At 45.0% G+C, this 17,119-nt stretch overlaps 1 protein-coding gene across 1 annotated transcript in view; it reads left to right on the top strand.

Moving 5' to 3' along the window:
* The window catches only part of LOC110527188 (uncharacterized), a 38,320-nt gene extending 21,667 nt beyond the window's left edge, over nt 1-16,653 (top strand). The window contains exons 2-3 of the mRNA XM_021608328.3: nt 11,442-11,820; nt 13,263-16,653. Of these exons, the coding sequence (XP_021464003.2) occupies nt 11,445-11,820; nt 13,263-15,211 (2,325 nt within the window). The 5' untranslated portion in view covers nt 11,442-11,444 and the 3' untranslated portion in view covers nt 15,212-16,653. The remainder of the gene's footprint in view (nt 1-11,441; nt 11,821-13,262) is intronic.
* Nucleotides 16,654-17,119: the final 466 nt, after the last annotated feature.

The following is a 17,119-nucleotide window of genomic DNA, read 5'->3' as shown; positions in this document are numbered from 1 at the left end:
GGGAAGGAGGGAAGGATGGGAAAGGAAAATAGAGCAAAGGAGGAATGTACACACATCCAGGGTGTGGAGGGCGTTTTGGTTTGACCATCTATGGAAGCGTGTGTGTATGTGTGTGTGTGTGTGTGTGTGTGTGTGTGTGTGTGTGTGTGTGTGTGTGTGTGTGTGTGTGTGTGTGTGTGTGTGTGTGTGTGTGTGGGCGTAGCGCCCTCTTCTGGTCAAAGAGATTACATCAAATCAAATTTGATTTGTGACATTCATCGTAAACAACAGGTGCACACAAGCAGTGAAATGCTTACTTACGGGTCCTTTTCAAACAATGCAGAGTTAAAGATAAAGACAACAATTTCAATAAAACATTGAAATAGTGACACAAGGAAAAAATACACACAACCTAACATATTAGACACACACACGCATGTACACACACACACACACACACACACACACACACACACACACACACACACACACACACACACACACACCGTCAGACACAAGAGGCATGTGGCAGGGTCTACAGTCAATCACGGACTACAGGAAGAAATCCAGCCCAGTCACGGACCAGGATGTCCTGCTCCCAGGCAGACTAAATAACTTTTTTGCCCGCTTTGAGGACAATACAGTGCCACTGACACGGCCTGCAACGAAAACTTGCGGTCTCTCCTTCACTGCAGCCGAGGTGAGTAAGACATTTAAACGTGTTAACCCTCGCAAGGCTGCAGGCCCAGACGGCATCCCCAGCCGCACCCTCAGAGCATGCGCAGACCAGCTGGCCGGTGTGTTTACGGACATATTCAATCAATCCCTATACCAGTCTGCTGTTCCCACATGCTTCAAGAGGGCCACCATTGTTCCTGTTCCCAAGAAAGCTAAGGTAACTGAGCTAAACGACTACCGCCCCGTAGCACTCACTTCCGTCATCATGAAGTGCTTTGAGAGACTAGTCAAGGACCATATCACCTCCACCCTACCTGACACCCTAGACCCACTCCAATTTGCTTACCGCCCAAATAGGTCCACAGACGATGCAATCTCAACCACACTGCACACTGCCCTAACCCATCTGGACAAGAGGAATACCTATGTGAGAATGCTGTTCATTGACTACAGCTCGGCATTCAACACCATATCAAATCAAATCAAATCAAATCAAATCAAATTTATTTATATAGCCCTTCGTACATCAGCTGATATCTCAAAGTGCTGTACAGAAACCCAGCCTAAAACCCCAAACAGCAAGCAATGCAGGTGTAGAAGCACGGTGGCTAGGAAAAACTACCATAGTACCCTCCAAGCTCGTCATCAAGCTCGAGACCCTGGGTCTCGACCCCGCCCTGTGCAACTGGGTACTGGACTTCCTGACGGGCCGCCCCCAGGTGGTGAGGGTAGGCAACAACATCTCCTCCCCGCTGATCCTCAACACTGGGGCCCCACAAGGGTGCGTTCTGAGCCCTCTCCTGTACTCCCTGTTCACCCACGACTGCGTGGCCACGCACACCTCCAACTCAATCATCAAGTTTGCGGACGACACAACAGTGGTATGCTTGATTACCAACAACGACGAGACGGCCTACAGGGAGGAGGTGAGGGCCCTCGGAGTGTGGTGTCAGGAAAATAACCTCACACTCAACGTCAACAAAACTAAGGAGATGATTGTGGACTTCAGGAAACAGCAGAGGGAACACCCCCCTATCCACATCGATGGAACAGTAGTGGAGAGGGTAGCAAGTTTTAAGTTCCTCGGCATACACATCACAGACAAACTGAATTGGTCCACTCACACAGACAGCATTGTGAAGAAGGCGCAGCAGCGCCTCTTCAACCTTAGGAGGCTGAAGAAATTTGGCTTGTCACCAAAAGCACTCACAAACTTCTACAGATGCATAATCGAGAGCATCCTGGCGGGCTGTATCACCGCCTGGTACGGCAACTGCTCCGCCCTCAACCGTAAGGCTCTCCAGAGGGTAGTGAGGTCTGCACGACGCATCACCGGGGGCAAACTACCTGCCCTCCAGGACACCTACACCACCCGATGTCACAGGAAGGCCATAAAGATCATCAAGGACATCAACCACCCGAGCCACTGCCTGTTCACCCCGCTATCATCCAGAAGGCGAGGTCAGTACAGGTGCATCAAAGCTGGGACCGAGAGACTGAAAAACAGCTTCTATCTCAAGGCCATCAGACTGTTAAACAGCCACCACTAACATTGAGTGGCTGTCGCCAACACACTGACACTGACTCAACTCCAGCCACTTTAATAATGGGAAATGATGTAAATATATCACTAGCCACTTTAAACAATGCTACCTTATATAATGTTACTTACCCTACATTATTCATCTCATATGCATACGTATATACTGTACTCTATATCATCGACTGTATCCATTTCTCCAAGATCGCATAGCAGTTCAGACGTCTTTTGTCCTCGTCTTGTCGTGTCCTGTATATATATATATTTACAACTTTTTTTCACATACATTTTATTTTTATTTTCCATCAACTCATCTTCTAAACACTCTCCTGCAACCAGCCTCACCAATTTATATTTATAAAAAAGTATTATTTACCTCAGATCTGCAATCCTTCAGGAAGCTAGCCAGAAACTCCAGGAGGCTGGCCAGAAACTAGCCAGAAGCTAGCCAGGAGCTAGCCCAGAAGCTAATCAGAAGCTAACCACGGTTTGTGGTCATCGGCTGTCCTTTAGTTCGAAAATCTATCGAAAATCTATCGCCAGTTTTGTACGGCGCAGCGCGGCTCGGGAAACGGAACATACCGGACCATTTTTTTTCTCTCCATGTCCCTGGATTTCAACTGCTCTCTGGACGTTCATACCCGGATCTCACAGCTAGCTAGCTGCTATCCGTGTGACAGTCGGCTTTCGTCGATTCCGGAGCAAACATCGATTGTTCCGGTGCTAGCCAGCTCCGTCAATCACGCCTGAGTTCCATCATTCACTCCTGGGCTGCAGTCACCTATCCGGACCCGTTTCACTGCCTACGCGGAGCCCCACCGGGCCTTCACAACCGGACTGCCGACGTTATCTACCTGAAGGAGATCCGGCTGGCTCCTCTGTCGCGACGTTACCGGAACGCCCATCTGCGGCCCGCTAACCGTTAGCTGTCTTTCCGGCTGCTATCTGAATAGACAATCGGACAATTTATTTATTTGAATTATTATGTTTTCTTCTCGGGCCTCTATAACTATATCTATTGTTCTTATTTTTGTTGTTGTGTGATTTGGATTAATCCCCTCTACCACACGGAACCCCACTAATCTACTGACCGAACGCAAGAGGTGGCTAACAACAGACTCCATCCTATGCTAGCTTGCTACCGGTTGGCTTGGCTAGCTGTCTAAATCGCCGTGACCCTAAACCAACCTCTCCACTCACTGGACCCTTTTGATCACTCGACTAAGCATGCCTCTCCTTAATGTCAATATGTCTTGTCCATTGCTGTTCTGGTTAGTGTTTATTGGCTTATTTCACTGTAGAGCCTCTAGTCCTGCTCACTATACCTTATCCAACCTATTAGTTCCACCACCCACATATGCAATGACATCTCCTGGTTTCAATGATGTTTCTAGAGACAATATCTCTCTCTTCATCACTCAATACCTAGGTTTACCTCCACTGTATTCACATCCTACCTTACCTTTGTCTGTACATTATACCTTGATGCTATTTTATCGCCCCCAGAAACCTCCATTTACTCTCTGTTCCAGACGTTCTAGACGACCAATTCTTATTGCTTTCAGTCGCACCCTTATTCTACTCCTCCTATGTTCCTCTGGCGATGTAGAGGTGAATCCAGGCCCTGCAGTGCCTAGCTCCACTCCTATTCCCCAGGCGCTCTCTTTTGACGACTTCTGTAACCGTAATAGCCTTGGTTTCATGCATGTTAACATTAGAAGCCTCCTCCCTAAGTTTGTTCTTTTCACTGCTTTAGCACACTCTGCCAACCCGGATGTTCTAGCTGTGTCTGAATCCTGGCTTAGGAAGACCACCAAAAATTCAGACATTTTAATTCCAAACTACAACATTTTCAGACAAGATAGAACTGCCAAAGGGGGCGGTGTTGCAATTTACTGCAAAGATAGCCTGCAGAGTTCTGTCCTACTATCCAGGTCTGTACCCAAACAATTTGAACTTCTACTTTTAAAAATCCACCTTTCTAAAAACAAGTCTCTCACCGTTGCCGCCTGCTATAGACCACCCTCTGCCCCCAGCTGTGCTCTGGACACCATATGTGAACTGATTGCCCCCCATCTATCTTCAGAGCTCGTGCTGCTAGGCGACCTAAACTGGAACATGCTTAACACCCCAGCCATCCTACAATCTAAACTTGATGCCCTCAATCTCACACAAATTATCAATGAACCTACCAGGTACCTCCCCAAAGCCTTAAACACAGGCACCCTCATAGATATCATCCTAACCAACTTCCCCTCTAAATACACCTCTGCTGTCTTCAACCAAGATCTCAGCGATCACTGCCTCATTGCCTGCATCCGTAATGGGTCAGCGGTCAAACGACCTCCTCTCATCACTGTAAAACGCTCCCTGAAACACTTCAGCGAGCAGGCCTTTCTAATCGACCTGGCCGGGGTATCCTGGAAGGATATTGACCTCATCCCGTCAGTAGAGGATGCCTGGATATTTTTTAAAAATGCCTTCCTAACCATCTTAAATAAACATGCCCCATTCAAGAAATTTAGAACCAGGAACAGATATAGCCCTTGGTTCTCCCCAGACCTGACTGCCCTTAATCAACACAAAAACGTCCTATGGCGTTCTGCATTAGCATCGAACAGCCCCCGTGATATGCAGCTGTTCAGGGAAGCTAGAAACCATTATACACAGGCAGTTAGAAAAGCCAAGGCTAGCTTTTTCAAGCAGAAATTTGCTTCTTGCAACACTAACTCAAAAAAGTTCTGGGACACTGTAAAGTCCATGGAGAATAAGAACACCTCCTCCCAGCTGCCCACTGCACTGAAGATAGGAAACACTGTCACCACTGATAAATCCACCATAATTGAAAATTTCAATAAGCATTTTTCTACTGCTGGCCATGCTTTCCACCTGGCTACTCCTACCCCTGTCAACAGCACTGCACCCCCAACAGCAACTCGCCCAAGCCTTCCCCATTTCTCCTTCTCCCAAATCCATTCAGCTGATGTTCTGAAAGAGCTGCAAAATCTGGACCCCTACAAATCAGCCGGGCTAGACAATCTGGACCCTTTCTTTCTAAAATTATCTGCCGAAATTGTTGCCACCCCTATTACTAGCCTGTTCAACCTCTCTTTCGTGTCGTCTGAGATTCCCAAAGATTGGAAAGCAGCTGCGGTCATCCCCCTCTTCAAAGGGGGGGACACTCTTGACCCAAACTGCTACAGACCTATATCTATCCTACCATGCCTTTCTAAGGTCTTCGAAAGCCAAGTCAACAAACAGATTACCGACCATTTTGAATCTCACCATACCTTCTCTGCTATGCAATCTGGTTTCAGAGCTGGTCATGGGTGCACCTCAGCCACGCTCAAGGTCCTAAACGATATCTTAACCGCCATCGATAAGAAACATTACTGTGCAGCCGTATTCATTGATCTGGCCAAGGCTTTCGACTCTGTCAATCACCACATCCTCATCGGCAGACTCAACAGCCTTGGTTTCTCAAATGATTGCCTCGCCTGGTTCACCAACTACTTCTCTGATAGAGTTCAGTGTGTCAAATCTGAGGGTCTGTTGTCCGGACCTCTGGCAGTCTCTATGGGGGTGCCACAGGGTTCAATTCTTGGACCGACTCTCTTCTCTGTATACATCAATGAGGTCGCTCTTGCTGCTGGTGAGTCTCTGATCCACCTCTACGCAGACGACACCATTCTGTATACTTCCGGCCCTTCTTTGGACACTGTGTTAACAACCCTCCAGGCAAGCTTCAATGCCATACAACTCTCCTTCCGTGGCCTCCAACTGCTCTTAAATACAAGTAAAACTAAATGCATGCTCTTCAACCGATCACTACCTGCACCTACCCGCCTGTCCAACATCACTACTCTGGACGGCTCTGACTTAGAATACGTGGACAACTACAAATACTTAGGTGTCTGGTTAGACTGTAAACTCTCCTTCCAGACCCATATCAAACATCTCCAATCCAAAGTTAAATCTAGAATTGGCTTCCTATTTCGCAACAAAGCATCCTTCACTCATGCTGCCAAACATACCCTTGTAAAACTGACCATCCTACCAATCCTCGACTTTGGCGATGTAATTTACAAAATAGCCTCCAATACCCTACTCAACAAACTGGATGCAGTCTATCACAGTGCAATCCGTTTTGTCACCAAAGCCCCATACACTACCCACCATTGCGACCTGTACGCTCTCGTTGGCTGGCCCTCGCTTCATACTCGTCGCCAAACCCACTGGCTCCATGTCATCTACAAGACCCTGCTAGGTAAAGTCCCCCCTTATCTCAGCTCGCTGGTCACCATAGCATCTCCCACCTGTAGCACACGCTCCAGCAGGTATATCTCTCTAGTCACCCCCAAAACCAATTCTTTCTTTGGCCGCCTCTCTTTCCAGTTCTCTGCTGCCAATGACTGGAACGAACTACAAAAATCTCTGAAACTGGAAACTCTTATCTCCCTCACTAGCTTTAAGCACCAACTGTCAGAGCAGCTCACAGATTACTGCACCTGTACATAGCCCACATATAATTTAGCCCTATCAACTACCTCTTTCCCAACTGTATTTAATTTATGTATTTATTTTGCTCCTTTGCACCCCATTATTTTTATTTCTACTTTGCACATTCTTCCATTGCAAAACTACCATTCCAGTGTTTTACTTGCTATATTGTATTTACCTTGCCACCAAGGCCTTTTTTTGCCTTTACCTCCCTTCTCACCTCATTTGCTCACATTGTATATAGACTTGTTTATACTTTATTATTGACTGTATGTTTGTTTTACTCCATGTGTAACTCTGTGTTGTTGTATCTGTCGAACTGCTTTGCTTTATCTTGGCCAGGTCGCAATTGTAAATGAGAACTTGTTCTCAACTTGCCTACCTGGTTAAATAAAGGTAAAATAAAATAAAATAAAAAAAATCCTTATGTAATACATGTATCACCAGCCACTTTAACTATGCCACTTTGTTTACATACTCATCTCATATGTATATACTGTACTCGATACCATCTACTGTATCTTGCCTATGCTGCTCTGTACCATCACTCATTCATATATCCTTATGTACATATTCTTTATCCCCTCACACTGTGTACAAGACAGTAGTTTTGGAATTGTTAGTTAGATTACTTGTTGGTTATTACTGCATTGTCGGAACTCGAAGCACAAGCATTTCGCTACACTCGCATTAACATCTGCTAACCATGTGTATGTGACAAATAAAATTTGATTTGATTTGATTTGATTTGACACACACACACGGGCACACACACACACACGGGCACACACACACACACACACACACGGGCACACACACACACACAGGCACACACACGGGCACACACACACACACACAGTTGAACTTTCCATCATTTTGTAGAAAGAGCAGAAAGAGAGGAGAAGGACATGTCAGACAACTTGTGTTTATGAGATCGTGCTGCAACCCAGAACCAGAGTGTTTTAGTTTAGGTTATTCGGACAGAAAAGACAAGTGAAAGACACAGTGCAGATCAAAACAAGTTAAGAGGTGTGCAGGTGAGTGACCACAGAGGTTACATATACAACACCTAACTGGACCCTGAATTTCACGTGATCACAAAAACACACCTTTGCATGTGATCTTATGTTGATTTGATGTGAAATCCTGTTTTTTTTCTGTGAGGGTAATCCACACCGTTTTGTATTTTTGCTGTGCAGATCAGTGTTTCTCTTTACACAGCACAGTGTAATTACAGTGGATAGGAGGTCGTTCATGGAATGAAGGGAATGGGCGTAGCTCCACTCATGTTGTTGCTCTGAGAATGAACAGAGTGAATATTACAGGCCATTCTTCCTCTCTGGTCTGCCCTACACTGACATGTGGCACAGCCTCTTGATGCTTCCTCCATGGACTTATTGTAATTGTATTATTTTAATATTGGTGGTTGGAATAATAGAGGCATTATTCCCATTACGTCTCGTGTGTTATTCCTCAACCTAATGACTGCTATTCTGGCGAGGAGAATCCATCCAGCGCTGCTTTCCAAAACCAATTCCAAACTCTAACAAAATGGCTGATGTTGCTATTAAAACACTAAAGCAAAATTAGCAGAGGGAAATAGAATAATTGAATAAGTAGTCACTGGCCTACAGCACACGTCCCCCCACAATGCAACAGGTTATGGAGGTGGTGAGTGACTGTACACTATAGGCCTACAAATGTTATCCATGAATACAATCTGGCAGCCTTCGCAGTGTATAGAGTGATAACATCAACCATATTCATGTCTACAGATCCACTACTTACACTACACACAAAGAATTTGTAGCTGAAATTGGAATGTCTGCTGGCTGAGCCAATGTTAGCTGACACAACACTGACATTGCATTAACAGTAAGCGGGTGGACTGTGTAACACTGTCGGCAGCCCTCTGATTTGTGTGGCTCCAGCAGCCTACCCACATGAAAAACAACTATAGTGTATACCATGGTAGGAATACTGTTTTATTCACTGTATTGTTTCTGTGGACTTTATTGTAGCATTCACTGTAGTGTTTTTGCTGTCATTTCAATATTATTTACTATAGTATTTTTTTGCAGATAACACTAGTATTTACTATTGTATACTACAAAATTTTATACTAAGTACTACACATGATCGAAGGATACTACCGTGTGTAGTATAGTACTCTATAGCATACTACAGTTTTATACAGAATTCTATAATAAGTAGTGTAGTATTCTATAGTAAACTGTAGTATTTTTTATGTGGGTAGCGCCCTTCAGTCTAATGACATGGTAATGTGCTCATTTCCAAGACATCATGGTAAAAACGCGAAGGTCTGGATGTATATTATGGTGCTTTCATAGCTTGGTAGTTGGCAGTGTTAAGGAACAGTGTGGAGTGATTTGGTGTTTATGTGTTTTTCTTATTTCGCACTGGCTCATGGGATACATCAATTCCATCAACAAGTTGTTCCTGGTATGCTCCTACAGTGGTTGTAAATGAGAAATGATGCTTAATTCTACCAGTAAACATTTTAAAGATGTTTGATCAACAGGACCGATGACATTAGTGAAATTTGGAAAACCCTGAAAGTCAAAGTGTTCCGTAGCTTTGACTAGGTCCAATGTGCCGACCTCCTGTTTCTAAGCAGTCTGTCACAACCAAGACTTGATAAAGTCAGCATTGAAGCTTTTTTAGGGCAATTCATTTTGGCTGAGCATTAAACCAAATGTTATCCTGTTCCCTTGCTTCCTGCTTGTTTTCTGAGAAATAATACATCTGGCATGTGGGATATAAATGGACTCACTGCTGTTCTCTCCTGTTCACAGCCTGGCCAGACTGATTCTTATGAAAGCATGGAGAATCACAACCTTGACTTGGACAGAGTGAGGTCATTTTATCCAGTGTTGAGCACGTACAAATGGTTACTGCGTAGACAAACTGTGCATTAAATGGTTAGTGAAAGCAGAGATGTTTTTGCCAAGTCAAACCATAAATGACTTGATTTAGGTGGTATGGTAGTCTGTGGTCCATGCTGATGTCTACAAGAACCACACATGCCAATTGTCCATTTAGTCATTGCTTTTCCTTTGGTCTGAGGAGGTCCCTTAAATGCCATGTCAGTGTTGTACTGCATGTACTTAGCATATACTGACAACCCACTGTGCACAGACGTCAGCTCAACAGTCTAGTTTTGATTTCCATTTGGTTGAGTTGTCAATTAACGTGAATTCAACGTGAAATCCAAATCCAATCAGTTGTCCACGTTGCTTCAACGTCACAGGATTTATTTTGTTGAAATTATGTGAAACAGCGTTGATTCAACCAGTTCTTGCCCAGTGGGAATAGATGTGCTGTGAAGACTGTCATGTTTAAACTCTGCCATGTTGCATCTAACTCCTCACCTTTCACAGTTGTTTTGTCTAGGTGTCTGGAATAAGACTAATCATAATGTATGAACAGCACAGGAGGTTGGTGGAGAACTGGCTCATGGTAATGCCTGGAGCCGAATCAGTGGAATGGTACTGTATCAAATACAAACACATGGTTTCCATCTTTTTGATGCCGTTCCATTGGTTCCGTTCCAGTCATTATTAGCAGTCGTCCTCCCCTCAGCAGCCTCCACTGATCAACAGTAATCTTACAGCTAGCTCAGTGTCCCTCCAAATGTACTCTAACACCTTGTTTGAACAAAATGTTCTCTTTAAAACCCAAACAAGCATACTGTAGTGTTAAAACTCTTCTTTTGGTATTTCTTTCATTAGTCTGTGGTTGATATTATCCCAAAATGTTTTGCGTGTCAACAATCAAGTTTTCAAGATATATCACTTTAAAAATAGAGAAATAGAGTTGTATGATGAATCACCTCTTCCCTCGTTACACTGGGGTAGGCCCACTGGATCAGTAACAACTGTACTGTGTGAAGCTTGGAAGTAACGCGTCTGATTATTTTCAGGTCGAAATGTTGCACATTCGCTTCTCAATGATGCAAAACACATCTCTTTATTAGAGCAGGAACTGACATCCACAACAACAAGGAGCTCGCTCTCATTTCCTACCCGCCCAGTAACTCAAAACACATCTCTTCATTAGAGCAGGAACTGATATCCACAACAACAAGGAGCTCGCTCTCATTTCCTACCCGCCCAGTAACTCAAAACCCCACCTCTGAATAAGAGTGTTGTGGTTTCAGAGCCAAAAATGTCTGCCCTTAAAGAGTGGCCTGGCTGTCCACCCTGGCAGTATTAAACTCAAATCCATGTGATTTAACTTGTCAGAATTATTCATTATCTGTTCCACAAAAAGATGGCTTTTAAAATGTTTCAGAGTACAGTATGATCAGAAAATTTGGGAGTCCCTCGCTGTGTATTTTCATATGTTTATAGTGCGCATCCTGAGTCCTCGCTACAAAATGTTAAATAGCACACTTATCTTAGCTCTCAGGATTCCGAGAAACTTCGGCAAGGGGTTATTGTACTGCCATACATTTTCTCTAATATATCTGTCAGAATACCTCTGTTTAACTCATTATATGGTCTTGAAAATCTCATCTGTTTAACTCATTCTATGGTCTTGAAAATCTCATCTGTTTAACTAATTCTATGGTCTTGAAAATCTCATCTGTTTAACTCATTCTATGATCTTGAAAATCTCATCTGTTTAACTCATTCTATGGTCTTGAAAATCTCATCTGCTTAACTCATTATATGGTCTTGAAAATCTCATTCTGCTGACCTGCCCTCTCTCTCTCCTATAGGACATGGCCAAGCCCCTCCCCTCTACTCATCTATTGGTGGTGGCACTCCAGCTGTGTCTAGTTCTACGCCACCATGCCCGTGGGGCGGCATATTACGGGCACAAGCAGCCGCAGCACCCACAGCAGCACCTTCCCCAGCAGCACCAGCCCATGCAACAGATACCTCACATGCCCCTAGGGAACGGGTATGGGAATGGGAACGGGAACGGGAATGGGGACGGGCTTCCCAAGCAACAGTACGGGAAGGAAATGCCACAACATATGCCATACGGCAAAGAGATTCCATATGTGCTGCCACAGTATGGGCAAGAGCTTCCACAGATGCTTCCACAGATGCACGAACAACCCCAGATGCCACCCAATAAGGGCAAGGGAAAAGGTGAGATTTTAATAGATTGTGTACATCACAAAAATGTACACGCTTATAAAAAAATAGGTTATTTGTTTGTCCCCATAGGAGAACCCTTTTGGTTCTACATGGAACCAAAAAGGTTCTACTTGGAACTAAAAATGATTATTTAAAGGGTTCTCCTGTGGGGACAGCTAGAGAACCGTTTTTGGTTCTAGATAGCACCTTTTTTTCTAACAGTGTAGGCTAAACAATAGTATATTTGAACCATATTTAGATTTGAAATTGGATCATGGACATGGCCACCAATGTGGGTTTGAAGGGAAAGCCAACATGGACAGTATGGTACAACCAGAGGTTCATGGTGCAGTGCTGACATGAAACCATTACCCCGTCTCTGACATGTTAGTTCCATTCAAAACACCTCTCAACTGCTTTTCCAAGATTCTTCTCATCTGTCATAACATCCACAGGAAATCAGATCCAGCTCATGGGTTATAAAAGCATCCTTGACAAATCACATGCTAAGCAGGCAAAATACACTGTTGTTTACTCACTGTGTATGTCTGTACTGTGTTCTCCACATAGCTCATCCTAATATAGCTACTACTATACAAACCATTTTCCTTCCAAATGATATACTGTCTATACACACCACGTATTTATATTCTGGATTCTGACGCATGCTCATTCTAATATATCTACCACTGGATTGTTAATTGGACTCATTCTGCTATTTCTTGTTTAGATGTTTTATTATTTGTATTGTATTTGCGAGTCATTCTATTTCACTTTTGGAGCTAGCATCCTAACCATTTCGCAACACCTGCTATAACACCTGCACATCTTTGTAGGTGACCAATACACTTTGATTTGATATACGGCATATTGCAGATACTGTACACACTGAGAAAAAAGGTGCGATCTAGAACCTAAAAGGGTTCTTTGGCTGTCCCTATAGGAGAACCCTCTGAAGAACCTTTTTGGTTCCAGGTATGAACCTTTTTGGGTTCCATGTAGGACCTTTTCCACAGAGGGTTCTACATGGAACCAAAAAGTGTTTTCCCTGGAACAAAAAAGGGTTATCCTATGGGAACAGCCAAAGAACCCTTTTGGAAACCTTTTTTCTAAGAGTGTAAGACATTTCACATAAATGTGTATTTTGACTGTTTCAACAATCAAGCAAGGAATCAGAGAAGGCGGAAAGAAAGTATGTTCGATAACTAGGAAATGTAACATGCTTTTAACATCCACTATCAGCACCCTGTGTCCAAGGGGGACATTAAAGCCAGCTTTTGGCATTCATTTTCAAATATAATAATTTGGCCCATCATCTACGGATGAAGGTCCATTGGGCTTACCCCAATGTCCATGCATATTAATTGGTCATGTTCCTATGTGCTCAATGAGATACCTAAGTCACTAACTCCAGTCAGTAATTCATGATAAATGCTAATTGATGTCATCCACAGGTCAGTCATATCCCAGTAATGGGAAAGGCCTTGGAGGCCCACCACCTGATGATAGGGGACTACAGGGTCCTGGTCCTGAGGGGCCACCAGGAGCCCAAGGGCCTCCAGGACCACAGGGCCCTCCAGGGATGCTAGGTCAAGGGATACCCGGCCCCCATGGAAAACCAGGCCCTCCTGGTCCCCAAGGGTATCCTGGGATAGGGAAACCCGGAATGCCGGGAATGCCCGGTAAACCTGGTGGAGGCGGCCAGCCAGGTCCGAAGGGCGACCTTGGTCCTGGTGGTGATGTAGGACCAATGGGGATGCCTGGGGGGCCAGGTCTTCCAGGGCCACCAGGCCTGCCAGGCATCGGGAAGCCAGGGGGTCAGGGACTGCCTGGGCAGCCTGGGCCTCGAGGAGAGCCTGGACACAAGGGCATACCTGGACTGCCTGGTCTTCCTGGGCCCAAGGGAGACAAAGGGATTGGCTTGCCAGGATTGCCAGGTTTGAAAGGACCTGGTGGACCACCTGGGCCTCCTGGTCAAGGGGGTTTGCCAGGGGTTGGAAAACCAGGTCTGAATGGACTACCAGGATTGCCCGGGGGGGCAGGAAAACCAGGCCCACCTGGAGAAGGAGGACTTGCTGGTCCACCAGGTGAAGGAGGAGAACCAGGACCACCTGGGCTACCAGGTATTGGCAAGCCCGGGCAAGATGGTTTGCCAGGACAACCAGGGTTCCCAGGTGGTAAAGGAGAATCAGGCCCACCAGGTTTGCCAGGGGGCCCAGGCCTACCTGGTTACGGAAAGCCAGGATATCCTGGACCAAAAGGAGACAAAGGACATGGAGGTTTTCCTGGAGCTCCAGGCCCAAAAGGTGACAAAGGTCATGGAGGTCTCCCAGGGCAGGAAGGCCTTCCTGGACCCAACGGGCCACCGGGCCTGCCCGGTTCCATTGGGCCACCTGGGGGTCTTGGTTTCCCAGGTCCGAAGGGAGAAGGTGGCAATGGAGGGCCAAAGGGGCTGCCAGGTCCTAAAGGTGAGCCAGGGCCTCCAGGGCTTCCTGGACAGGGTGGGTATCCTGGAGAGGGTGGTCAACCAGGACCGAGAGGTATACCAGGGCCACTGGGTCCGAAAGGGGATAACGGCCACAAAGGGTTACCTGGCCTCCCTGGAGCTCCCGGAATGCCCGGTTCAAGGGGAGAAGGTGGAATGCCCGGAGAAAAAGGTCACCAGGGACCCAAGGGAATCCCTGGAAATTTTGGTCCAGGTGGGCCACTTGGTCCTCCCGGTCTTCCCGGGCCAAAAGGCGAGCTTGGTCCTCCAGGGAAACCTGGCTACCCCGGCGAAGGTAAACCTGGTGTTCCAGGCGCTTTAGGGCCCCAAGGGAAACCTGGCAACGGTGGACCCCCTGGTCAGCCTGGACAACCAGGACAACCTGGTCCCCCTGGCCCACCCGGACCCCCCACCCAACCACCTGGTCTTGGTGAAATCCTCCCTGAGCTGGGTCCTGGTCTGGACGGTCTTAAACAAGGCGGTTACAAGAAACCAAAGAATGGAGGGGACAGGAACGGCCTGGAGATGCCAGCATTCACGGCTCAGCTCACCAATCCTTTCCCCCCCGTAGGCTCCCCTGTTGTCTTCGACAAGCTCCTGTACAATGGCCATCAGGACTACAATCCCCAAACCGGCGTCTTCAGCTGTACCATACCGGGAATCTATTACTTTGCTTACCACGTCCACTGCAAAGGAGCGAATGTGTGGGTGGCGCTGGTCAAGAACAATGAGCCTGTGATGTACACATATGATGAGTACAAAAAGGGCAGCCTGGACCAGGCGTCAGGGAGTGCTGTGCTCCCCTTACAGCAAGGAGACACTGTGCATGTACAGCTTCCATCTGACCAGGCAGCAGGACTTTATGCCGGTCAATATGTCCACTCTTCATTCTCCGGATATTTATTGTACCCAATGTAAAGATCAACAACAAAAAGGGCATCCACACCACAACTCACTACATAGCTGTTTTATTAGTGTTTTATTCATTTAAAACTGTTGAAAACCTCAATAGTGACACATGATGACAACAGTGAAAACTACTACTCGGCTCAGAAGTATCCAATGAATGTGTGAGTGCTACAGCTATAGAATGTTTCTGCCTTTGTTTTGCAGTATTAGATGGGTGAGAAAAAAAACATAAATCAATCTCTCTGCAATACATTTCGTTTACCCCAGAAATTAATTTGGCAAAACCCTCAGAAAAATTGTTTGAGATGTCTGTATGTAGATATTCAGATAATTATGCAAATTACAATTTCTGTTGGTTAATAGGGGGTGGAAATGTTGCAAATGATTGAGAATACTGACTATCCCAGTTGTAGCAGTGTCATCCACCTCACGTGATTGACAGTGTTTATAGAGAAAACATGGTTGCTGACATGCTATGGCGCTACTGTGGATAGCAGCATATTAAAATGGAAACAATGTGTTATTTTTTTTATTAAAGAGAACTATTTTAGGATGGAATTATTACATTTGCCCAACATGTTCTTCTCCTTATGTGAATACATAGCATTCGTTTGTATTTTATATTTGCATATCAGATTTATGTTATGTGCACTCAGTATATCCGTTCTTAGCATTCCAACAGTCACAGCCATTATGACGCCACTAAAGGGCTAGCCGTCTACCGCAGCTTTCATAAGCAAGCATCAACGCATCAGCTTTATCTGTCATGCATACCTAATGTTAGTACACAATTATTCTTCAGAGGTAATTCTTCCATGTGTGGACTTTTCAGAAGACATTCTAATGTCTTTATTTCATGCCAGATTATACTTTTGGCATATAAGTAACACTGTTACATTCACAGTATGTTCCCCTTTAACAACATGATTTTCCTGATCCCATAGTTCCTCCACGACAGATTGATTTCTTTTTTATCATCAATTTATTCACGTTGTTCCAGATTATGCAGTAGTGTCTACCCTTTTTATTTATTGATATCATATTTGGAAATGAGATTGTTTCATGGTTTGGAACCTAAAATAAAATTCAATTGATATGCAACATAGTGAAGACATTTATTTGTAAACTGCCCATTTCATCTGTTGTGCATTAATAAATAAATGAGTTATGGGAGTTTGAAGGTGTGTATAGTCAACATTTACAATATGCACATTAAGTTTAAAAGTCAACCACACTTCTCTAAGGTATGTGGCAGTATTCCTCTCTGTCATTTATTTGTTTAACTACTGATTTTGTCTGAAATTGTAAATGTGTATACCTGTTGAGACTGCCTTGAAGGAAAAAAGAAATGTTACCTGACAATGGTGCTAAACATATAACCAAATGAAGAACTTAGTATAATGTTTTTGGCACTATTGTTGTTTTTCTAAATAAAGATGAAGTGATTAAAACAATGTGTTGTCTTCTTTGATTGCTACTTGTTGCATTGGGCCTGCACACAAGCTGTGTTCACATTGGGCCTGCACACAAGCTGTGTTCACATTGGGCCTGCACACAAGCTGTGTTCACATTGGGCCTGCACACAAGCTGTGTTCACATTGGGCCTGCACACAAGCTGTGTTCACATTGGGCCTGCGCACAAGCTGTGTTCACATTGGGCCTGCACACAAGCTGTGTTCACATTGGGCCTGCACACAAGCTGTGTTCACATTGGGCCTGCACACAAGCTGTGTTCACATTGGGCCTGCACACAAGCTGTGTTCACATTGGGCCTGCACACAAGCTGTGTTCACATTGGGCCTGCACACAAGCTGTGTTCACATTGGGCCTGCACACAAGCTGTGTTCACATTGGCAGTTTGAAGTGACTCAAATACTATGTATTTGTATATCAGATTTTAATGTATTATTTTTCCTG

The sequence above is a fragment of the Oncorhynchus mykiss genome, chromosome 7 (assembly GCF_057628025.1).
Source record: "Oncorhynchus mykiss isolate SJ-2025 chromosome 7, ASM5762802v1, whole genome shotgun sequence".
NCBI classification, from domain to species: Eukaryota; Metazoa; Chordata; class Actinopteri; order Salmoniformes; family Salmonidae; genus Oncorhynchus; species Oncorhynchus mykiss.
This window is presented reverse-complemented; position numbering and strand designations above follow the sequence as displayed.